This window comes from Podarcis erhardii, assembly GCF_964252035.2.
Source record: "Podarcis erhardii genome assembly, chromosome: 2".
NCBI lineage: Eukaryota > Metazoa > Chordata > Lepidosauria > Squamata > Lacertidae > Podarcis > Podarcis erhardii.
The window spans coordinates 111,145,166-111,160,779 of NC_138498.1; the positions used below are offsets into that span (position 1 = coordinate 111,145,166).

The 15,614-nt window shown below is 44.8% G+C and overlaps 1 protein-coding gene across 3 annotated transcripts in view; it reads right to left on the reverse strand.

Moving 5' to 3' along the window:
* Positions 1–15,614, reverse strand: part of VARS2 (valyl-tRNA synthetase 2, mitochondrial) — a 40,819-nt gene that overhangs the window by 10,598 nt on the left and 14,607 nt on the right. For 2 of the 3 annotated variants that reach the window (XM_081852396.1, XM_081852398.1), the window contains 8 exons: positions 14,830–14,933; positions 13,903–13,984; positions 12,481–12,557; positions 10,913–11,000; positions 4,221–4,329; positions 3,415–3,485; positions 2,008–2,133; positions 194–298 (listed from right to left, as the gene is read on the reverse strand). In XM_081852396.1, coding sequence (XP_081708522.1) covers positions 194–298; positions 2,008–2,133; positions 3,415–3,485; positions 4,221–4,329; positions 10,913–11,000; positions 12,481–12,557; positions 13,903–13,984; positions 14,830–14,933 — 762 coding nt within the window. The remainder of the gene's footprint in view (positions 1–193; positions 299–2,007; positions 2,134–3,414; positions 3,486–4,220; positions 4,330–10,912; positions 11,001–12,480; positions 12,558–13,902; positions 13,985–14,829; positions 14,934–15,614) is intronic. The other variant, XM_081852397.1, reaches the window with a different exon arrangement.

Consider the following 15,614-nt stretch of genomic DNA (forward strand, 5'->3'; position numbering starts at 1 on the left):
GATTGCAGGACATGCCTGGTATAAGGAAACCTTTTATTAGTGACTTTTGACGGCATTATCATAATGACATGTGGTATAATAAGGAAAATACTAGGGCCACAGTCCTTTACAAGTGCAGACAACCCAGTGGGATGTCAAAGTCAACAGAGGGTGAAGAGAAAGACTTCTTCCAATTTTCTGAACAGTTAAGTACCTGCAAGGGGGCACCATAAATCACATCCAAAGGGTTGATCACATTCCCAAGAGATTTGCTCATCTTTCTGCCATGAGCATCACGGACCATTGAGTGAAGGGAAACCTGAAAGGGAGAGACAGGAAATGTGTTATGTCTTCAAAACCCTGCAAAGAGCACCAACAGGATATCGAGGAAAAGCAAGGGTAACCCGTACTATGAAATAACAGCCATGGGAAGGCACAAGGAACACAAGGAATACAGCCTTTGTGTTATTATTTGAATTGGTACATTCGTGAGACTTTGGTCTGTACGCTTACAAATCACAGACTACAGTAGTTCTCTTTTCTGAAACAGCTACAGTTTCTCAAGATCACAAACTGCTGCATGTTAAAAAGCAGAGACATCACCTTGCCAACAAAGGTCCGTATAGTTAAAGCTATGGTTTTCCCAGTAGTGATGTATGGAAGTGAGAGCCGGACCATAAAGAAGGCTGATCGCCGAAGAATTGATGCTTTTGAATTATGGTGCTGGAGGAGACTCTTGAGAGTCCCATGGACTGCAAGAAGATCAAACCGATCCATTCTGAAGGAAATCAGCCCTGAGTGCTCACTGCAAGGACAGATCCTGAAGCTGAGGCTCCAATACTTTGGCCACCTCATGAGAAGAGAAGACTCCCTGGAAAAGACCCTGATGTTGGGAAAGATGGAGGGCACAAGGAGAAGGGGACAACAGAGGATGAGATGGTTGGATAGTGCTCTCAAAGCTACTAACATGAGTTTGACCAAGCTGCGGGAGGCAGTGGAAGACAGGAGTGTCTGGCGTGCTCTGGTCCAGGGGGTCACAAAGAGTCGGACACGATTAATCGACTAAACAACCACACAGTAGTTCTCTTTTCTGAAACAGCTACAGTTTCTCAAGATCACAAACTGCAGCATGTTATCCTTAGTCCAAGAATAGGAACCCTGTGGCAGCAGTGTCAGGATGGGGGTGGCAGAGCAGGGTGGTGTTTCCTGTTTCACCTCAAGTGGCCAAATGGGATATGCCGCTCCCGCCCATGGCTACCCAAATACTGTTGGGACTTCCGTCAGCCCCCACTGGCATAACGATGGGGGTTGTAACACAACTATTGGAGGGCCGCTGGCTCCCTATCCATGCCCTGTATGCAAGACAGCAGGAGAGTCTAAAAGGCAATTCTAGCCCCACCATGATGACCCAAGAGAACAGAAGCACAACACAACGATTCAGGTTAAAGCAAGTGGTGGGGATTAATCAAGATAAAATAAAAAACCTGGCCACCTGGGAATGAAGTTCTTATCACACCAATTTTAAGACTCAGGACAGAAAGGTAGAGTACCGGAATCCAGACAGAACTAAGTGGATTGACAAGGATTACTTTAACAATAGTATTTTTTAAATGCAGGTTGCGATGAACCAATTGCAAGGACTTCTTCAACAGCTGTGTTCACATATCCTGTGTTGATAATCAGGAAGTACAGTGGTACCTCGGGTTAAGTACTTAATTCGTTCCAGAGTCCGTACTTAACCTGAAACTGTTCTTAACCGGAAGCACCACTTTAGCTAATGGGGCCTCCTGCTGCTGCCTCACCGCTGGAGCACAATTTCTGTTCTCATCCTGAAGCAAAGTTCTTAACCTGAAGCACTATTTCTGGGTTAGCAGAGTCTGTAACCTGAAGCATATGTAACCTGAGGTACCACTGTATAAGTTGTGGATAAATAGTTAGGGCTCACGCTTTGCTTCTCTCAGTCCCATGGATCTTCTCGTAATGCCCTCCAGGAACCGAAGTACAGAATTTCTAGCATCCAATCCATACCTGAGAAAAAGGTAGCTCTCCGGTCAACTGTTTCCCCAGCATCACCATCCGGGCCACCCAGAAGAAGAGAAGGTCGCTCCCAGTCTCCAAAAGGCTATTGGGGTAGAACTGCTGGAGATCTTCTGTCTGCAGGGGGACGAAGGCAGGACCAGTGGCGTCAGCACACGCCCCACACCTGGGCTCGCCATATTTCAAAAAGTCACGTTCCTGACACCCCAAAGCTGTTGAGCTTTTCTTTTCTGCCCCAAACTGGCACATTTTGCAGGGTTTTATGAATAACCACCACCCCTGGAGGAGATCCACTGGCTTTCCTGTCGCAAGACGCTGACACTGCGGGGCAATCGCCGCCCAGCACATCTGGATGCCCACTCTGCCCAGCTCCGAAAGGAAACTTTTTTTAAAAAAAATGAAATTCAAAAAACCCCCAGGAAAGACACCCCCCCCCAGAAAAAAGTGAAAATGGCCAAGCTCACCACGACTGCGCCTTCCTCTGTTCCCCACCTCTTTCCTCTCCCCCCCACCTCCCTGGTGAAGGGAAATGACCTTGTCACTTCCACTGCTGCCTGGAAGGAGCCTCTCCCAGAATTATTATTTTTTAAACCCAGCACGGGGGGGGGGGGGAGGAAATCCCAGGAAACTGAAAGAAACCCTGGTTTGCCATACGTCCCGGGAATTCCTGACATCTCTTAAGATTAGAAAATCCCCCCCAGACGTCATTTTAGGTGTCCAATTTCTGTGCATGTCCGGAATTTTCAAGACGTATGGCAAGCCTACCTACCTCAGACCTGTAATAGTACCTCCATTTCTCCTGCCTCTGTTTCTGTACCAATCTCACAAGAATGTTTAGTGAAGCTGAACATTTGATATGGAGCTGGGAGAACTAGAGCCAGCAACTCACCAAATAGCCTTGAAACAGCCACTTAAGTCTTGGCGCCCCATTTAGAAAATGGGAGGAGTATTAACCCAACTCAAAAGCATATTGCAAGGATGAGCTTAAAGACTACAAGTGCTCAGCTAAAAAACCAAAACCAAACCTCTATCTGTGGTGCAAAAAGTTAATCATACAGAGGACTGATCACAAGAAGAGTGCTGTCATGACTCCCATTAAAAATATCCGGCCTGCTGCTCATGCTTCACCCATGGCAAGTGAACAAGAAGCCATACATGCTACCTCCAAGGCAGGGCTGGAGATGCTGGAGACTCCAACTCCCATCATCCCTCATCATTGGCTATGCTGGCTAGGACTGATGGGAGTTTGAGGTCATGAGGATGTATACCTGGGGTTGCTGTAAGGGGAGAGGTAGGTATGGCACCCCCATTACACTACTCACTGACCGTCTTCTTCTTGGCCAGGGGCAGGGCGAACATGTAGCTCTTCAGCTCCTTGTCCCTCCCAGTTCTACTCACCTTATGGGGCCAGCCCAGCGCAGCGAAAGGGAAAAGTCCAGATGAGAACCAAGTGTCCAGGACATCAGCATCTGGTGAAAACAAAAACAAAAAAAGGGAATGTTTTATTCAAAAGGTCCAGGGTGCCTGATCTGGAGGAGTTTAAAGGCCCTCCCGTCCCCATCCCAGAGTCCCAATCCAGATTGTCCCCCACCTCATCTGCAATGTATAATAAATAATAATAATAATGTATTTATATCCCGCCCATCTGGCTAGGTTTCCCCAGCCACTCTGGGCAGCTCCCAACAGAATATTACACGATAAAACATCAGACGTTAAAAACTTCAGACATTGAAGTCAGATAATAGTCAGATAATAGCCTAAAAGTCAGAAAGTTGTTTATTTCCTTGACATTTGATGGGAGGCTGTTCCACAGGGCTGGTGCCACCACCAAGAAGGCCCTCTGCCTGGTTCCCTGTAACTTTGCTTCTTGCAGTGAGGGAACCACCAGAAGGCCCTCGGAGCTGGACCTCAGTGTCCGGGCTGAACAATGGGGGTGAAGATGCTCCTTCAGGTATACTGGGTTGAGGCCATGTATGGTTCATAGAAGGCTTCCTTATAGGAATGTGCAGAGTATCTGGCAATGTAAGCAATTTCTCAAGGTGACGGGGATGGAAAGGAAAAGTAGGGATGTGTGATGGAGAACGACGTTGGCTCAGTTCCATCACAATGTCCACCAAATTTCATTTCAAGCACTTCCTTGCGTTCGGCCAGACGCATTCACACTCTCCCTCTCGGAAGTGGGAATATTTGTGCTGCTGCCTTACCTCTGACCAGCTCCAGATCCTCTTCTGGTTTTCCCAGCATGCCTGCTGCTTTTCCCCGAGCTTCTGCTTCTGTCCTGCCCACTACCCATAATCCATCGCTCTCCTGCTGCTGCAATGCAGATGAAAGAAACTAATTGAATTGAATTGAATTGAGTTTATTACGGTCATAGACCAGAGAAACATAAATCAACAATAGTTTACAAAGGGAATAATGGTGTCAATTTAAAAAATTGTAAAATTATACATAAAAAGCAACACATATGCACACACACACACACACACATATATACACATTTATGCACTGCAATATATGTATAGGCTTAAAAGATAAGGGGGCTTGTCCAGGGGTCAAGTCTTTTACTTTTTTACAGCTAATGCCCTCCGCTTGATCGCAGCCGCAGAAAATTTGGCCACTTTCAGTGTTACTTCTGGGTTTTTATCTCCTAGTAGAATTTTCAGCCGCTGAAGTTCAGATCGACCTGGAAATTTCTGAACGATGGGGGAGATAAACAGTGACCTAATATCCCCGTAAAGGTCGCAGTGTAGCAACACATGTGAAGCCGTTTCCACCTCTTTCAGACCACATGGGCAAACTCGTTCAACATAGGGTTTGCCCTCGTATCTGCCCTTTAGTAAGGCAGATGGCAGTACATCAAATCTGGTAAGGGTAAACGCCCGCCTGTATTTTGCGATTTGTAGATCCAGCAAATATGGTGTTAGATTAAACCCTTTTCCATAATCTTGGATAGCTGGATATTTATCTATCTTGCTCATATGATCCTGAAGCTCTACATCTCCTATTCGCTGGCTCACCATCCTTTTAGCCTTTTCAAAACCTGAGGCTATAAGTTCTTGTGAGGAAAGCCCCAGGCCCTTCAATTTTTCATAAAGCGACAATCTCCATTTAGACTGGAACGGGTCTAATAGAGTCAATGGAGCCACTCCCACTGGGAAAAATATGAGTTTTAGCCAGAGGTGAATCTTCAAGATCCATATCCTGGCATTAATAGAGAGTTGACCTACCTCCAGCCTAATGGCTGCGTTGGAAACGCAGGTAGGTAACCCTAGTAGGGAGCGGTAAAATTTAGTTTGTACAGATTCCAGGGACTTAAGTTTTTGACAATTAAATATCTGGGTGCCATACATCAGTTGTGGAAGTATTTTTGCGACAAAGACCTGGGAGGCAGCAGGAACATATTGACCTCCTTTTCTGTAGAAGAATCTTATGATAGCTCTAGAAGATCTTTGCGCATTTGCAATGGAATTCTTAATCTGATGGCACCAAGATCCTTTCTCGTCAAAGATTATTCCAAGGTATCTAAAAGATGTTACTTGCTCAATAGGTTGGTTATTAATTTTCCATTTATGTCGGAGTTTTCTCTTGGAGAACACCATAATTTTTGATTTAGTGTAATTTATTATTAGGTCTTCAGCTTCGCAATACTCTGTAAGAGCTCGTAAAAGTTTTCTTAGGCCCACACAAGAGAAGGAAATAAGTGCCGCATCATCTGCGTACAAAAGGACTGGAATTGGTATATTATTTAGGTTTGGGGGGTGAGTACTTGCTTCCTCCATCTTTCCGACTAAGGAGTTTATATAGAAATTAAATAGAATAGGGGCAAGAACACAGCCTTGCTTGACACCATGGAAACTTTGGATTTCCTTTGATAGGTTCCCATAACGGTCGCATCTAACACGGATCCGAGTATTTTCATGTAATCTACGGATAAGAAGCAAAAGACGTCTGTCGATGTTTGTGGCATTTAATTTTTCCCAAAGTCTGTGCCGGGGTATCAAATCGAAAGCTGATTTGAAGTCTATAAAGGCTACATAGAGGGAGCCTCCTTTCTTTGAGGTGTATTTCTCCACTAGATGTTGCAATACCAGTCCTTGGTCTAGAGTTGATCTATGTGCCCTGAAACCAGCCTGGGCTTCCTTAAGGATGTGCTCCCGTTCCAGCCAGTCCGCAAACTTTTCACGTAAGTGAGTTGCATAGAGTTTGCTGATGATGCTTAAGAGACTGATTGGTCTGTAATTGGCTGGATCAAGTTTACAGCCTTTCTTGAATATGGGAACGATGATTGCCAATCCCCAGTCCTCTGGTATTATTGCTGTTTGATCTATGCTGGTGAATAGGCTGGCAAGGACTGGGGCCCACCAGTCAATATTGGCTTTAAGAAGCTCAGGAGAGATATTATCTGCTCCCGGGGCTTTTCTGTGTTTGAGTGCCTGAATAAGCCTCCTGACCTCCGCAACCGACACCGGAGGCCACTCGTCACCTGCCTCACACTGTGTTAGTGGCTGTGTCAAAGGCAGAGCTGAATATGAAGATTGGAAAAATGCCTCCCAAGTCCCTGCAGGTATAGTATACTCCACTTCTGAGGAGGTAGATCGCACTCCATTTGCTACCATTCTCCAGAAGGTGGCCGAGTCTCTCTCTCTGGATGCATCTATTAGGCATTTCCATTCTCTTTTCTGTGCCTGGAGTTTTTTGTTTTTGATCAGGATTTTATAATTTCGTTTATCTTCAAACCAGACCGTGGGGAGTTGGGGTAAGTTGGCAGATCTATAATTCTTGTATTTTTTCAGTAAGTTTAGCTTCATGTCCTGACATTCTTGATCAAACCAGGGTTTGGAGTTTTTATATACTGAGGATTGCCTACTTGAGCTGTTCCTTTTTTCCTTCAGGGAATCTTGAAGGAGTGAAATTAACTCCTGAAATAAATTTATTTTTAATTCATGGCTTGAGGAAGTTATAAGGTTATCTCTCTTAATGAGGAATTCCTTTGAACACAGCCTACTTGAAATTTCCTTATGCAGTTCATCTGTCCATCTGATACGAGAATATCTGAGCTCCAAAGCTGTAGGGCTCGAATGTTCGATTTTCTCAGCGCAGGATAAATCCTTTCCCGCAACTACGAGTGCACTTAATGGCAGATGGTCACTGTCTAAGCGCTCCTCCACTTTGCATTCCAAAACTTTGTTTTGAAGATCATACGACATGATTATATAATCAATTGTGGAGGCGCCATTATTAGATATAAATGTAAATTCTCCGACCTTCTCCCCCTCAGTACGGCCATTCAGTATAACCAAGTCCAACTTGTTGACCAAGTGTAATAGGCATAAGCCGGCATAATTGCAGCCTTTATCCTTTGAGGTTCTGGCTGGTATTGAGTGGGCTTCCTCTATAATGGGGGCTGTTTCATGGAAATGGGCATACAAGGCCTCATCAGATTGTCCAGTTCTGGCATTTAGGTCGCCTGCCACCACTACAGAGGCATCAGGAAATTGATTTGATAGTTTGTCAAGATACTGTTCTAACTGAGCCCAGGTATTTCTTATCAATCTTTTCTCTCTTTGTGGGGGTAGGTATACGTTAATCAGCAGCAAGCTGTGGGTTCTCCACTGTACTTGCACAGCTGTGGCCAGATGGTCTAGTGGGTCTAGTTTTTTAAATATGGCCCTTAGCCTTGTTGAGATTAAAGTAACTAACCCACCTTTAACTCGCCCCCCTCTAGTACTTAAAAGACCTGGGAGGGAGAACGCAGAAAAGCCATTTAACTCCACTTCACTTGTGCTCCAGGTCTCCTGGAGAAACACAATGTCATGTCTCTGAATATATTTAGCAAAGGATTGGTCGGAAGTCCTCTTTTGCCAACCTGCAATATTCCAAGTTAGCAGGGCAAGGTTGCACGTTGTCTTGCCAAAAGTTGATCTTAGTCAATTTGCCTTTAAAAGGTTTTTAGGGCCTATCTTTTTATTTATTGGTTGAATTTCGTTCATTTTGGCAATGTCCATAGATGTATTATCGCCCAGATACTCAATGAAATCGATTGAAGGGTGCAACGTGCTAACATTAGTAATCAGTACTCCTTTTTTTGGCGAATCTACCTTAGGGTGTTCTATTTGTCTGATACCCAGTTCATCCTCATCCAGGTATCTCATGCTAGTCCAAGAGCGCGTTGTAGTTGTCATAGGGATGGTTTCCTTCTTAGATGGTAGTTTGTTGCTGTCCCTTACGCACTGTGTTAGATCTGTTGCTATCAGATTTATCTCTGCAGCTGCAGAGATATTGTAAGGGTAGTCTTTCATGGTTGCCATAGGGATGGTTTCCTTCTTAGATGGTAGTTTGTTGTTGTCCCTTGCGCTCTGTGTTAGATCTATTGTTAACAGGTTTATCTCTGCAGTTACAGAGGTATTATAGGAGTAATCTTTCATGGGGTCTGTCTTGGCTTTTTCAGGGAGGTTCTCTTTCTTTAATTGGTCCGTTGCCGGATCTTTCTCTCTTACTTTTTCCTGAACATTCATCTCTGTTAGCTTATTTCTAAGGGTCTCCAATCTTCCCAAGATCTCAGATTGGGCAAGGAAAGGCAACAATCCAAACTGATTTATTAATGCCTTTTCTTCTGGATAGAAGTTATCAGTCCCCTCATTAGGCAGTCTCATCTCCTGTCTTAGTTTCAAGGACCCTTGCTCAGTATGTTCCAGTTTGTCTTTTGAGTGTCCTCTCTCCTCCTTTGCTTTACAAGTAAATCTTGTCTCAGCTGTCGTAAGATCATCAGAAAACAAATTCAAACATGTGCTGTTTTCAAAATATCTTGTTACCGTTATCCTTTTCTTTAACAGCAAATGTCTTGATCTATATATATATTTAGCCAAGTTTTGATCTTTGAAGGAGGCAATCACTCGCAGAGAGTATCCATTGTAGAATATGAAATCTACTGAGATAATGTCATTTAATTTTATTTTCCCTGGCAGCATATCATCTAAAGTATTCACAAAATGCACCGAGCGTTCTTTCTGTGTGAGGAAGCCCTTTGGCTTCGGGTAGTTTAGAAAAGCCAACTTCCTATCTGCCAGTATCAGTTTCCATCCTTTATCCTGGGACAGATCTTGCCCTGCTACTGGCTCATCTTGAGATCTGCCATAATCAATGGTATGGGGTGAGTCTTCTTTAATATTTATGGGTCCTTGAGGTTTCAGCATAGAGCACCCGGGTAGTGATTCCGTTTCCTCACTTGTTTTGTTAGGCAGCAATGGTGTTTCTTTCAAGGACTTCAGCTGGATCTTTTTTCCTGGATCCACACTGTTGTTCTCTCTGCTGCCGTGTGTAGCAGGTTTGTTAGAGTTTGTTTTTGATTTTGTTGGAATCAGCTTATATAGTCTTTTCCAACATACTTTACATGCACGTCGGTTTATGACCGATTTCCTTGTAGTTTTTATGTTCTTACTTTTCTTTTTAGTTTCAGCTTTCTCCTTATGGGATCTCTTACTGATACCTCGCTTCTTTTGATTTACTTGGGTAGGAGATTCAGTTTTGGGGACAGAGACATACAACCCTATGTCCTTTCCTTGGTGTAAATGATTTTCCACTGATGATCCTTGTGTGCACTTGCTGGTTGCTGGTTGCTTTGTATATTCTGACTCTTGAGGGATGGTTGGTGGGTCAGCACCATGAGATTCTGAGCCTTTAGCTTGGAGGGAATAATTTTCCACTAGTGTCAGGAGCAGCCCATTTGTTATTGTTAAATATTTTTTCATAGCTGCCAGATCCAGATTTATAGAGAGCAGCCAGTCCTGAGGATAGCAGTCATTGTTTTCCGTCTGGGAGCCCATAGATGAAGTCTGGGTTTTCTGGGAGTTTCGGGTTTCTTCCTGTAACTCTGAGGATAATATCTCAGCCAGGACTATTTCATGGGCCAGGCTCATTGTATTTCTATTTTGGTTGTTATTCTCCGAGTCCTGTATTCCTCTAGAGAAGGTTGAGTGATCTTGAGCAGCAGAGGAAAAAAGAAGGGCCTCATCCTGCTTCAACTCAATCATCTCAGCCATCTTTTGCTCATTTCCATTTCCATTCTCGTTGTCCCTTGTATGTGAAAAGTATTGCGTGATTTTACTCTGTTTCTCATAACACTCCTGGAACAATGGACTTGTCGCTATCCCCAGGTCCTTACGTTTCTTTCTAGTAAGTACCATTTGTAAATCTTTGTTACCAGTCAGGGGTTATTCTTCCTGTTTCAGAAACTATGTCTCTTAGGAAGTCAAAAACTCCACCCAGCTGTAGACTAAAGTCCAAATTGAGGCAAGATTTGGGGTGGCTGTTTGTAATTTGATAGCTTATAGTTCAGAGCATAACACGGAGTTGGCAATAAATTAGCTGTCACCCGTTTTCCTTATTATCGGACAGACTTGAGGAGAGTGGCGGCGTGGGGAGTAAACCCTCCGGACATTAAGATAACAAGAAGGGCTTTGCTGGGGCTGGATAGGGAAGGAAGGGAGGAAAGCTTGAGAGTTCTTCCGTCGGCTCCCAGTGTCCTTTTACTGATAGAAGCTGATAGAAGCTGGGGGTTTTTTCAAGCTGCGCCTCTTATCAGCCTAATTTGCTGAAGACGCTCTTACTCATTCCGGCAGGACTCGAACGGGGACTTGTTTCAACCCCATTTTACGGTGTTTCCGATCACCCACCTTGAGTTTTTTCTTTCTCAGTGACGGGGTCCCTTCACGGCAGGGGAGTCAGGCCAGACCTCTTTTCCTTCCCCTCTCACTCGTTTCAAGAGATTACTCCGATGAAAGAAACTAAAGTGGCATTGCAACTAGGACCGGAGGCACCAGAGACTCGTTTCCAACCACAACCCTGCCAACCCCTTTGCCATGGTGGCTCATACCCAGTCAAAGAAGCTAAAACTCACCTCTACTACATCTGGCGATCTGGGAACCGTGACCCGATAGGCTGGAATCTGATGACCCCACCACAACTGGCGAGAAATACACCAGTCACTGAGCGGGAGGGAGGAGAAAAATCAATCAAAATGATGCCATTTGGATTTCAAGAACACAAGGGCCACTTGCAAGATCAAATGAAGGTCCGTCTAGCTCTGCTTTCCCCAACATGGTGCCCTCCAGGTTTTGGACTACAACTCCCATCATCCTTGGCCATTAGCTAAGTTTGTGGAGGTTGATGATTTGGTCCCCAAAACTTTGTTTAACAACATTTATATAACGCTTGCTCAATAGAAGATCTCTGCGGCTGGATGGCATTAGGCTGGGCTAGCTAGATGCTTCTGGCATAATGATTCCCTTTATTTGTGGTGTTCAGGCTGTGAGCGCCTCTGCTTGCGTAGCCAAAACAGCACCTCCCACGTACAACAGGGAGATTTCATAGAAGCATCTCTGTTAAGTCCCATCAAGTCCAATGGGGCTTACACCCAGGCGGCAGCAACCCATAACCAGTGTCGCCGCTTACTAAGAGGGAGAGGTGGCAGCGAGGTCAGTGTGGTGCAAACACACTAGCGGGCGACAGGAGGTCAGGTAAGTGCTGCCAGCCCACCCCAACGGCCACAGAATAGCAGCCAAAATCCCTCTTCATTACAACAGGAATGAATGAATGAATGAATCTTTATTTGCGTCAGCCATCCACCATAGCAATAAAACAACAACACACTATACAAAGAATAGAATTAAGAAGTCAATTATATAAAATACATTTAGGGGTTTTGAATCAATAGTCAAATGGTGGATCTGATTCTGGTTGCCCCAGCTAAAAACCTTGCAACCTTTGCTGTCACCTGCTCATCTTGATCTGCCAAGAGAAAGGACACTGTGGCAGTGGTTGGGCGACCCGGAATGGACAATAAAAGAGGGGTGATAATCTCATTCCTCAAGTCTTTATAAAGAGTGCAAGTCAGAAGGGCATGTGCCACTGATTCGGTACTGCCATCTCCACAGGGACATAAGCATTTTTTGTGTGGAATCTGTAGGAATTGTCCCCCAAGTACAGCCGAGGGCAATACATTCAATCTTGCAAGAGTAAAAGCGCATCTATATTTTAGAATTGCTAGGTTATGCAGATAGGGTGCCAGAGAGTTGAAATGGGAAGGTGGAACCGGAAAAGGGACCACAGCTCTGTGGCAAGAGCGCATGCTTTAAATGCAGAAGGCCTTAAGCTCTGTCCCTGGCATCTTCAGGGGGAAAAAAGCACCCCAGGTATATTCATGATGGGTAAAAATCCTGCTCAAGACAGCGGAGAACCTGAAAGCACCCCGCAAATTTATTTTCAGAGCAAACAATACAGGCTGGATGAATGAATAGCCCAAGAGAGTAACACAGTGTTCAATGGTCCAGCGTAGGGGAAGCTGTTATTTGAACTGGCTCTCGCTCATATGAGTCCTGATTGGCCAGTCCTAAGAGAGACGTCAAGACTTGGAAGGAGGAAAAGAAAAACACAGGTGATCAAAGAGGCAGGGCTCCCTTATCTTACCTGGTATTCAAGAGCCAAGTCCTCCAGTTTTTCTCATGGAATTTAGGGGTCAACTTCAAGAATCCGGACTCCACAGCCTTAGGGCAGAAACAGATGAACCTGGTTAACTCAATTCAGGGCAAGCTGATATCATCAGCTACTTTAAAATGTTGGCTGCATTTTAAATTGCATTTTAACCTGTATTTTAAATTGGGGTTTTTTCCCTCCCCCCCCTTTCATGTTTTTACTGTGATTTTATTGATGTTAGCCGCCCTGAGCCCAGCTCTGGCCGGGGAGGGCGGGGTATAAATAAAATTTATTATTATTATGTGGAGAAGTGCCTCTTTCTACAAGTAACCAACAAGATGCCCCCAGGAAGCATGCAAGCAGGCAACAAGCCAAACCAAAACACTTCCCCACCCTTGGTTCTCTGGCGAGTGAACTTCAGATGAAGGTTGCCTCTGATTCTGCAAGTGGCATCTAGCCATCATTAGTAATCGCCAGTAACTCCATGGGTGGCATTCAACATCCTGTAATGTGATCATTCCACCAGAGCAAGCATTTCTGCTTGTCGGATGGACCAATCTCCCCTTTCCTCCCTTCACGAGCTGTTCTGGGGACTTTCCCGAACCCAAATAGCTGATTTAAGGAGGCAACGCAGAAGAGGAGAAGGTGGCAAGTACTGCTGCATTAGCGGGACTCTTTGTGCTGTCTCACACTGCCACAACTATTTAGTTAAACCAAATCCCCTTGTGTGAAGCCACCAAGATTGGTGAGCATTGGTATATCTTGTACTGTAGTCACAATGAGACACGCCAAGACCACATAACACCGGTCTTGAAAGACTTACATTGGCTGCCAGTACGTTTCCGAGCACAATTCAAAGTGTTGGTGCTGACCTTTAAAGCCCTAAAGAGCCTCAGTCCTGTATACCTGAAGAAGCGTCTCCACCCCCATCATTTTGAGGTCCAGTGCTGAGGGCCTTCTGGCAGATCCCTCACTGCGAGAAGCCAAGTTACAGGGAACCAGACAGAGGGCCTTCTCGGTGGTGGCACCCACCCTGCGGAACGCCCTCCCACCGGATGTCAGAGAGAAAAACAACTACCAGACTTTTAGAAGACATCTGAAGGCAGCCCTGTTTAGGGAAGCTTTTAATGTTTAACAGACTATTGTATTTTAATATTTTGTTGGAAGCTGCCAAGAGTGGCTGTGGAAGCCCAGCCAGATGGGCAGGGTATAAATAATAAATTATTTGTTGTTGTTGTTATTAAGCAATTCTACCACCCTAAGTCTGAAGGGTCCCTAAAATATCTCTGCAGCCTAACGCATGCATGTTCTCCCCCACCTTCTGTAGTCTCAGCTTCTGCAGCTACTATAGTTCCATTCTTAGAATGTGGGCTGTATCAGATTATCCTAGAAATGTTAAAGCGTTTGGGGAGTTACCTCCAAGGCCCCACGAGCCATTTCTTCACATCGGACAAACCACTGGTTCTTCAAGAGGGTTTCGATCACATCCCCAGAGCGGCTGTGAAGGGTGGAAGTTGGGGGAGAGAGAGAACAAAAGGGTCACTTCCGATTCCCAGGATGCCTTCCACCTTGCAAAGCTAAAATCCTCCAGCGTCAGGATGTTAGTGCTATTTATATAGCAGCGTCGGTGTAGGTGGAGCAATACATTCTCAGTTGTTTGCAGGGACCAGAGAGCTCTGGATGACTGCATTTTTTTAAAAAAAAAATATTTATGATTTTTAGTTTTATACATTTCAAAAATTTTACATTCATTTTAACATTTCAAAACTCAACTTCCTTCCCCCTCTTTTTCTGCATATTCAAATTAACTTAATTTGCTCACTTATTCATCTGCTTTAAATATATACTCTTATAAAACTGCAGGTTTTTATTCTCCCAATGTTCTTATCTGCTTACAGTTGATTTGTAAATATTCAATAAACCATTTCCATTCTTTTATTAAAAAGTTTGCTATCTTGATTTCTCTCTTTCCTCCCCCCACCCCCCACCCTGGTAAGTTTCGCCATTTCTGCATATTCCATCAGTTTTTGTATCCATTCTTCTTTCGCTGGGACTTCTTTTTCCTTTTGGGAATTATAGGGACCGAACTACCCAAGCAGTATAGAAATTTATTCATTTATGCAGCTACAATGGCAAAAATGTTACTTGCCACCACCCCCCCCCAAAAAAACCCCTGGATGGCTGCATTTGTCCCCCAGGGCCTGGGATACCCCACCCCTAATGTACAGCACCCTGTTTCGGAAGGGCTTTAATCACCATCACCAATAAAGACAGGTAGATGAAACTGAAGGATGGCTGGGGAGGGGAGGGGAGAGGTATAAAAAATAATAATTCTACCATTACCTGCAAAGTGGAAGCACCATGGGGTGCTCCTTGGCCCCCCGATGGAGTCCTCTCTCCTTCAAAGCAGCCAACACCTTCTCCCGGGCCAGGAATCTATGCAGCCCCTGAAAGGGGAACACCTTTCCTATCATCCAGTGTCTTGTGCTAACTTAAAAAGATATACCGTATTTTTCCGTGTATAAGACGCCCCCATGTATAAGACGCCGCCTATTTGGGGGGACTCAAATTTAAGAAAATGGGAGGGGGGATGACACAGGGTTGTTGAGCTTTTTTAGGGGGGGTTGCCAAAAATCTCCCCTCACTGCAGAAGCTGCCAATCGCCCACCCAATTGCTGCAGCGTCAGCCAATAAACACCAGCCCATGCATGACGCAGCAACCAATAACATGACCAACAGCCGCTGACAGCAACCAATCAAATGTCCACCCTACGCACTATCCATGTATAAGACGACTGACACTTTTAAGCATAATTTCAAAAGAAAGAAACCTAGTCTTATACACAGAAAAGTACAGTAATTAACAGTTTTATTACGAAATAGGTTTTCCTGGGGTTCTTTTTTTTCATGCGCATGGTGACTGGGAGTGGCCACCGAGAACATATAACACCAATCCTAAAAGATCTTCATTGGCTCCCAGTACATAAACGGCCTCGGTCCAGTATACCTGAAGGAGCGTCTCCACCCCCATCATCCAGCCCGGACACTGAGGTCCAGCGCCGAGGGCTTTCTTGCGGTTCCCTCGCTGCGAGAAGCCAAGTTACAGGGAACCAGGCAGAGGGCCTTCT